A 9,246-nucleotide genomic window follows, 5' to 3' on the forward strand; every position below is an offset into this window, starting at 1 on the left:
GATTCTTCCTCAAACAGTTCTGGAAATACACTTTATTATAACCAGTCATGGAACTCTCCCACCACAGAAGTCAAACTTGTTATTTCTACCCTTCTTCCTCTATCAACACTCACTGAAGGATTTTGTTTGACTCAAGTGATGTATGATCACAGCAAATAATGATTAGAACAAGACCTGCTAGCTAACAGTGGTCAGTCAAAAAGAAAGTTTCCTCTGTACTACTATGCTCCGAAACTTCAAAACTGTGCACATGAAATGTAACACAACTCACACTGAGTTGGTATTTTCAATACTTCCCTCTTGTTTGAAATCTGCAAAAAAATTGCACGTTAGTTCTGGTCTACCACTTGTTTCTTGCTAATAATTTCACAAGCAAGGCATCTGACTAGTAAATTTTACTCTACCATTCTAAGATCATACTTGGGATGGTACTCATTGGCACTCAATGGTGGTAGTATAGACAAAAGTCTTGGCTGAATGCATATACCCCTGAAAAAATGCTTCCTTGCACATCACTCAGGAACACACTTAAAGGGTACTGCAAGAGGAATAATGGAAGCAACTGGAAGCATGAAATACAGGTACTTTAAATGTTCATACTTGATATATTTAACATATGAGAATTATTGGAGGCTACAATAATTTTCTGCTTGCTTCACTGACAAGTGATAGATCGCTTAAAATGAGAACCTGTGGGCTTTGCTCACAAGCAGCTAACGGAGTTAGCTGCAGGAGCAATGGAAAAAGGACCCATGGAACTTTATTACTGCATTATCAGTGGTTTTTTCCTATAGATTCAAGAAGTGTTTTCTATGAATATTCACACCTAAGAAAAGATGCAACAATACTTCTGAAACAAGTCGTGAAACCACCAGTGCTAAACTGTGTTTTATTTCCAACAATTAGCCATTACAGTATCTGAAACAAAATGTGTCCAAAATAAATAGCTGAAGATGAAGCATCAGAATACTACCGTCTTCGCTACTGCTGTGGCCCCCTTAATGTTTCTTGCTTTTCAACCATTACTCCTCAGATTCTCCAGGCCTACGGATATCATCAATCTTCAGAATCATTCTAACAACCTGAGTAGCCAGAGAAATCTGCTGTTTCTTGCCAATCAAGGTTTCTATAACATGCTGCTGCTTCATATCTGCCAGAAAGAAGCAGAAGAATTAGATAACGTCCTCAAATCTAGATATAACATGTAACTTGAGATAGTAATTTCCATGTAATTTTGAAGAACATTTTAAAATTATCACTCTTGGCCACCATAGTTGACAATTTATACAAACTACAGTTTTGTGTCTGGGTTCTTACCAAAGACCTTGGAACATTAAGATCCAAACTCTTTTCCTAACTAAGTCTTACCCAATTGTAGCTTTTCACCTTTCTGCATTATTTTTCGAAGAGTACAGTTTACATATACAAATATTATTATTATAAGCATCCTAAGGACTGAGCAACCACTAAAAAAGTGCAAGTTCAAATGCTGTAAAACAGAAACACCTAATCAAAGAAAGGTTATGAATTTACATAAGCACAATGTCTTACACTGTGTTCCAAAATTTACCACCTTCTTTTGTGAAAAAAAGCAACAGATTAAGAACGTGAAAAGTGTACGTCCAGATGAAAATAAGTTTTCATACATTCGTTTCTTAGTCTTCACATGCTTGTTACAGGTCTATATAAGCATACGTACTGTTGTAAACAACACTACTTAAAGACATTTCCAACCTTTTGTTTACTTCTTCACAAGCTGTTTCTCAAAACAACTGTTTGTAGGGCTGCAGTGTGAACTGGATCACTAAAACTGCAGTATTTAAAACACAGCCTGCTCTTGCCTCCTAGTGAGTAGCTTTTATTCCTGTACCACAAGGTCAGCCAACATCTTCGATTGATCTTACCCCCAAATAAAGGTTTTCAAGCAATTACACATTTTCCACCTGGTAGACATGCATGCATCTCTCCACCTGTATTCCCATTTACTATGGAAAGGGGCAACAGTTCATAACTAAGACCCGAGAGGCAAAATAGTAAGCATTTTGATCTGAGAAAGAAAACCCTGTTATGCTTCTCCTTCTCCACGCTGCAGTTCTTACCATTTGTTCCTTTCTGCAAACAATCAATGCCGAGGGCAGGATTATTTTCTTTCACTTGCCTAGCCCGCACTTCGGTCATAGTCTGTATTGGATTCATACCACTGTTCTCCGCAAGTGCCATAGGAATTACCTCCAGGGCATCTGCAAAAGCTCTCATAGCATACTGTTCCAAAGATGGGCACTAGGGGAAAAGACATTTAAATTCATGCAGCTATTAACTCCAATGTTAGCAAAAGCAGATTTTCACACTAGCTATAAAATACATACAGGATATGCAGATTTTCTTGAGAATATGCATCTCAATAACTGAAAAAATACCTTTGGATGATAACTACTTGCAAATCAAAACAATTTTAAACTGCTCTTACCATAAAAGAAAAAAAGATAATGGTAATGACTTTTTACAGAGAGGGGAAGGAAAACTTCTAACATTGGTTATCAACACATGTCAGAAGTTCCATAATATGCACTTTCTGGAAGCTCTTTGAAGTTCTTTTGGAATCTCTTAAGATGGGACTTAATCCTTATTTTCCCTTTATAAATTAAACTAAGTTGTAACTGTTCCTTTCTTACCTTATCTGCTGCTTCACTGACTGCCAAGGCACAAGAAATTTCAGCTGCACCACCACCGTATACAATACGATTATCACGAACAAGATTCCGGATTACACACAATGCATCATGAAGAGATCGCTTTGCTTCTTCAATAATCTGGAATTATAAAATAGCATATATTTTACAATATACACAACTGAAGGCTATGAAGATATATTTCCTAACACAGAAATAGAAACTGCAAATAAACTGTAGGATCTTTTCACGGCTTTAACGCAGCTCTACTGCTGGTGCGTTATACTATTTTGAAATATAAAATGTTAGACATCCAGTTGCAGAGAAGGAATAAAAAAAAATACACATCTTTTCAACGTTATTTGTTAAATCTATAAATGGAAATGACAAAAACTTACATGAGATTTTCAATCTTGCATAGTTCCAAGACACAAAACACTTACATTTAAATGCCAACATTATTTTTCGAACTGCAATTTGTGTCAACTCCCAACTTCAACAGATGTAGAAAGATTTAACAAGTTATGCTAACGTTTAAAGCAGTACTTCTGCTTTCTTAAAGAACTCTTCAGACTAGGGGTTATGTTCTTTTCTTCCTAAGGTTTTTCACTCAAAGTAGGACTTGACCTATACTTAATATAATTTAACACTAACAGTACAACCAAGAACCAGGTTAAGTATATAAGCATTTAAAATAGTCTGTGTGTGGAGGTTTTGGTTTTTGGTTTTGTTTTTTTTTTTTTTTTTTAAATTTTTGACTGGACTGAATCAGAAGTGACATACCTAGGTCTATAATAAAACCAAATCTTTCAAAAATGCTAGTATGTTTTTACTCATAAAAGTGACCCTCCCATGAGAAAAAAACAAATTAGAGCACCCACAGATAAAATTATTTCTGTATATGAACTATATGGTCTAACAGTGAGAAAACAAAGTTTTCATTCAAAAACACAGGATGTGAATCTAACAAGTGACTTTTAACACATAGTCATGACTGCCTACAATGCCCCCCCTTCTATTTGTCCACTTGCAAGGAAAATTTAGACAAAACCAAGAAGAGTTAATATGCTTCTGAAAAAAACTACACATGCTGCAACTTATGTATCAAACATTTGTAACAAAGTAAGCATCTCACCATTTTATTTCCTCCTCTAATGAAAATGGTCACAGCTCTGGAATTCTGACACTGTTCAATGACAAGCATTCTGTCCTTTGTTGTTCCAAAGGAGATCTCTCGGACAATACCCGCAAAACCCAGTTTCTCTGCCGTGAGTTCACAGAAGCGAGGAACAATCCGTCCTCCAGTTGCAATGGCGATTAACTGAAGTTAAACAATCATCAGTTATTCTGAGAAGACTTTTCTGTCTCTTATGTTTTTCATAACATAAAACTAGTGGAAGACAATCTGTCAAACACCTACTCCAAAAGGTTCTCTTCCCATCACTTCAAAGTATTTCAGGCAATGCCTTGTTTCTGCAAACAGTGAGACTAAAGCAGAAATATTCCTAGCCGCATAAAACTTTTAACAAGTAGTATTACACTCCAGTTATAAACCATAATGCCATTCACTGTAGGTTCTTCCCACAGATCCCCAGTGATTTTTCTCCAATACCTACCCATACACATGATTACGCAGTTCAACCCAGAAAGTCCAAACTTTTAATTGGTACAGCATATTACTTAACCAATGTTTGAGAACTGGTACAAAGCCCAATTTTGGAAGATTTTACTTACTTCTATTTCAGGTCCACCAACCCAACGAACAGCAGGCAGCTCATTCTGGAGCAGCAAGTGATTTGCCTCATCATCAAAACCCCACTGACAAATAGCAAGGTTTGCACCAGTGTCTTTTATCTGAAAGCAACACACATCATCAGTCTTCTGATCGGAACTAACACAGGAATGAAAAACAATCTCTTCATGGTTTTAATACTTCTAATTTTCTCAGAACACAAGTCTGAAAAAGAAGCATCTGTCAGAGATCAAAGTAAATTTCAAACCAGGGTGGTATCTCTCTCTTATATAAACTTTCATTCATAGCCTTACAATTGCTTGTATGTTGCCTCCTACCAGCATTATTAGCTCATTTCAGAAATAAATTAATGCATATGCTCTTTGGTGTAATGGCTATGAAAAGCATAGAAAACAGAGAAATAATCTTGAAGACTACCTGCTTCACCATCTCTTCAAACTTCTCCTTTTCATATTTCTGCAGTGCCTTGTAATCTTCCACAGATGTGACATCAAGCTTATGCTTGGTTTTAGGCTTAGGTGGTTCGAATGGACAAGTAAGGATTGCAATTTTAGCATCTTTAAGCTCCTGTACAATTAAAACAAGAAAAAAGTTGAGTTTTGACCTCAGTAACACCTCTTTCTTATATTTGCAAAACATACAGACATATCTTTAAAACACATGGATAGGAAGAAACTTGAAGATCATTTGACCTATTCTAAAGTGAAACTAACTATACCCAAATAATTCCATCAAGTCTTTACAACCGACTTAGAACAAATTCCACAGCTTCAACACACTGTTTAAGCCCTTAACAATCTTTACCAGTGATGTCTCGTTATAGTTTAATGTTTAAAAAAAAAAACAGAGAAAAAAGGTCAATGAAACCATTATTTGCCCTATCCACCGTGACCATTAAGAATACTACATACTCATCTTCATAGCCACCTTTTATGTACTACATGACTGATACTTTCCACCAGTCTTCCTTTTTATAGGATAAACAGTGTCACCTACTAGAAAGAGATTTTTAGGATAGCAGAAATTTTAAATCTTTCTTGAAGTATGCTGCACAAAGACTTGGAGACCTTATCTACGCCAAATATAATAAAAGGACAGCTTCTGGGGTGTTCCAAACAGGACAACACGGCAGCTCACGAAGCTTAAGAAGCATTTCTCAATACTGAGTTGCATTAAGCATCTTAAGCATATTATAACTACAGATGATTATTTCTGCTTCAACATAGAACTCTGCACCTGTCCTCACTTAGTTCTACAGTAATCCCACCTCCCCATCATTTCTCAATTTCTCAAGATTGTTGTAAATTCTAACTTGGTCTCTTCCAACATGAAGAACTTAGTGCTCCTCTGCCCTTTCTCTGTTGATAAATGGGTGAAAAACCAAGCCAAACCCCAACTTTGTTTAAATACTTAAGAAATGCTAGGACAGCATTTGAAGTGGGCTAGACAATCTTATTCAAGCCATTACATGTGAGACACACACACAGGGACATCACTTACTTTAGGCATCTGTGGATGACTGAAATCTTTATCCACAATCACTCCTTTAACCAACTGTGTATCTTCCAGTCTACCTCCCACTTTGCCTTGTACTTTGATCAGCTCAAAATCAACATCTTTACGTTCCATATCTGCTACTGTCAGTACAGCATTTACAGCAATTTCTGCCATTTGTCTGTGACAACGGTTAACTCTAGGTTTAAAAAAAATACAATAAAGTTGCATTAAATTTCCACAATTTGGAAGAAAAAACAAAGATTCTATCTCAAACAGAAAAAAGTATCACTACAGCTAACAACTTTTGTACACTCCATTAAAAGAGAGGGTCCTGCTTGTTTATTCACAGAAATAAGAGATGCTAAATATGGCAGAAAACAGAACACACAATATGGTTTGTCTAAGTAGTCCTTGTGGGCATAGTCTCAAGATACAGTTTTGAAAGAAGTGAGGGGAATTAACTACTAAAAAACACTCAAGTTGCAGAAACCACTGTAAGACAGCTCTGCAAAGGAAGCCCTTACAACGTCTGAATTTATATACTACATATAGAACCTATAATGAAAAATGCACTTCTAAAACTATCCTACAATTTTTTTTAAATCAAAACGAAGCTTTGAAATATACCACATAATCATTTTTAAAAGGTCTGCATTACTCTTGGAATTTGCTATGATGCAGAAATCTGGAAGTAACAGGTTAGAAGGAAATTAATTTCGCAGCTGTTTAACCTCATGGAATTGACCCTTTAGAGAAAAAGGATTCACAATTTCTTATCCTGAGACATAAGACCATTGAGAAATTAGCCAAAATCAAACATAAAAGAGCATTCAGCAGCCGCTCCAATAACACAAACAATTTCATAATTCATCGAAACACCATTATTTCTCCTTTCAACTGGAAGTGTTTTTAAAGGAAACAAATATTCTTCTGAAGTTTTTGTGACTTACACTTTAGAGCCTAGTGTTGTCTTTGCTGTCTGGATCAGAGGTTCAGTGTTCTGTGGATCAACTGGAAAGCTGTCACTGATTTTGTCTAGATGCTCAATAGCAATGCGGGCTGCCTGCTCGTAACCGTCTGCTATTCTGATAGGGTGAATGCCACGATCTAGTAATTGCTCAGCCTGTTCCAATAACGCTCCAGCCAAAACTATATATAAAAAAAAAATTAATATAGTGTTTACTCTTCCACAGATTGAAGCATCATTTTAATACATTATCAAAAGATCTACACGTATGCCTTCTCATATTTTTTCTCTAAGATTTTAACAGTTCAAGGTTTCTTAAATGACAAAATAACCCTAAATAACCCCCTACTTGCCATGTTTAGAAAGAAAACTGCATTACGTTAAACCTAAAAGAAGCATGGGCACCAAGGCGGGACAGGTAGATTATGGAAGAAAACTATGCAGAAAAATTTTGAAAGTACAAAGAGGACTCTCAACACTTACTTAAAATGTAACGATACTTAGAAAAGACACAAAAGCATCTTTCTGATTAAAAGACTTCTAATACAAAAACCCACCAGAATACTGAAGCAGTAAATACTCTGAAAATGTGCTACAGAGAAGCTACCGTTACTTCACACAAAATTTCTTAAAATAGCTGAAGCAGCTTGATTTTAAAGCTGGAAAAGTTAAATTTAAAATTTTTTCTTACCAACGACTCCAGTAGTTCCATCCCCAATCTCATCATCTTGAGATTTAGACAGCTCCACCATAAGTTTGGCTATCTGGTGATCCACATCCATCATATTCAGGATGGTAGCACCATCATTTGTCACAGTCACCTCACCATCTTTGTCCACCATCATTTTGTCCAAGCCTAAAAAAATACATTCAAAGCATGAAGGAAAATCTAGAAAATCCCAAAAAACAATTACTGAGAAAGAACCATTAAAATTATTTCATTATTACCATTGGGCCCAAGGGATGTTCTCAGAGTACTTGCTACAGCCTTTGCTGCCATTATGTGAGACTATTAAACAAAAGAGAAACAAGTTAAATCATTATCATGCATCCTGAAATCACAACATTAAGCTAAGAAAAATACAGGGAAAAAAAGCTAAGGCAAACATTATAATTTAACTGACAACGGATAATTATGAATGGAAAAAAACCCGCAACGTATGAATATTGTTTTTATCCCAGAAACATTTCCTGTGCCTTTTCTTCCACAGCTTGCACATGCACCGATAAAGCATGCAAAAGCAAAGCAGATAAAATGACAGCCCCAAGGTTTAAAGCAGGGAAGGAACAGAAGCAAGCAACGCTGAAAGGAGAAACCAGTATAATTTTGCTCCGCGCTTCCATCACTATTTAGATCATACGCATTCACACAAGGCTGCCTACTCGCTCAGCCCCGGCCTGTCTTGGGAACAACGACCGAGCTTCAGACGGAGGAGGGGAGGTGGGAGTCTAAAGGGGGGGGGGGCCTGCGGGGAACCACCCTGCCCGCAGCGACCAGGAGCCACCGGCAAGGACGCTCTGCACCTACAAGGGAGACGACCCCGAAGCCACGCGAGTCAGGAGCGGACTCACGCCGCGGAGACCCCACAGACCCTATGCCACGGGTGGCCGATTCCCAGCCCCAAGGGCAATGCCTTCTCTCCCCCTCCACCCCTCCCACACCTGCGGGCCTACACCAGACTTCAGGCGCCCTGCGCCTGACACGGGGCAAAAACCCAAGCGCGGGCACACCGCCTCCCAACGGGCTCCATCCTCCCGCCGAGGCCCAACGGCGCCCGCTCTCCGCCCCTAACGGCAGCATGGCGCGGCCCGCCCAGCGAGGGCCCGCCGACGGACCGGCGGCCCCGGCAGCCGCCCGCTCACCTTGAGCGCCTCCAGCCCCATGAGGCGCGTCTTGCGCTCCTGATCCTTGAGGATGAGGAAGGGGCGCCCATACTCGTCAAACGCCAGAGTCCCCATGGCCGACATGGCTGCCGCTACTCCCACACGCCGGGCAGGCACGAGCCGGATGCAGCCGCTCCCGCCGCGCCGTGACGCGGCACGCTCGCCCGCGCACGGCTCCGCGCCTGCGCAGCCGGCAGCCGCGCGACACATTTCGCGGGCGGGACCTATCTGGCGCCTCCAGCGGACCTTTCTGGAAGCATCCGGCGCGGTGGGAGTCCCGCGTCCCCACCCCCTAGCTTGGGGGGGGTGGGGGGTGGGTACTATAGTAGGGAGGATACAGGCGCCAAGCACGGCAGCAGCGGCCTGCAGCGGGTGACGTGGACGTGAGGGAGTAGGGACAGACACACGGCGGAAGGGTGCGCGCCGCTCCTCTCCGAAGCGCCTTCAGAAAGATTTCGGTCCCCCCCCCCCCCCCC

General features: G+C 39.8%; 1 protein-coding gene across 3 annotated transcripts; it reads right to left on the bottom strand.

Annotated features, from left to right (window-relative positions):
* Positions 1 to 893: 893 nt before the first annotated feature.
* On the bottom strand, positions 894 to 8,861 carry CCT5 (chaperonin containing TCP1 subunit 5). 3 transcript variants are annotated; one of them, XM_075704978.1, is made up of 11 exons: positions 8,750 to 8,861; positions 7,835 to 7,895; positions 7,578 to 7,742; positions 6,870 to 7,068; positions 5,923 to 6,115; positions 4,840 to 4,989; positions 4,404 to 4,523; positions 3,805 to 3,990; positions 2,673 to 2,810; positions 2,100 to 2,280; positions 894 to 1,150 (listed from the first exon to the last, which is right to left on the bottom strand). In XM_075704978.1, the coding sequence occupies exons 1-11, from the start codon at positions 8,852 to 8,854 to the stop codon at positions 1,023 to 1,025; spliced, it is 1,626 nt and encodes a 541-aa protein (XP_075561093.1). In that variant the 5' UTR covers positions 8,855 to 8,861; the 3' UTR covers positions 894 to 1,022. The 3 variants fall into 3 exon arrangements, with proteins under 3 accessions (XP_075561093.1, XP_075561094.1, XP_075561092.1); XM_075704979.1 differs by lacking the exon at positions 7,578 to 7,742; XM_075704977.1 differs by lacking the exon at positions 894 to 1,150 and having other exon boundaries at positions 1,841 to 2,280.
* Between the last annotated feature and the right edge of the window lie 385 nt (positions 8,862 to 9,246).

Source organism: Pelecanus crispus, chromosome 2, assembly GCF_030463565.1.
Source record: "Pelecanus crispus isolate bPelCri1 chromosome 2, bPelCri1.pri, whole genome shotgun sequence".
Classification (NCBI taxonomy): domain Eukaryota; kingdom Metazoa; phylum Chordata; class Aves; order Pelecaniformes; family Pelecanidae; genus Pelecanus; species Pelecanus crispus.

Excerpts from the sequence above, each read along its gene's own strand:
- CCT5 (XM_075704977.1), bottom strand. The coding sequence starts at position 8,854 with ATGTCGGCCATGGGGACTCTGGCGTTTGACGAGTATGGGCGCCCCTTC. Across the intron at positions 4,524-4,839 it reads TTGAAGAGATGGTGAAGCAG|ATAAAAGACACTGGTGCAAA; the intron begins GTAGTCTTCAAG and ends TGTTGCTTTCAG. Across the intron at positions 2,281-2,672 it reads TCAGTGAAGCAGCAGATAAG|TGCCCATCTTTGGAACAGTA; the intron begins GTAAGAAAGGAA and ends CTTTTCCCCTAG.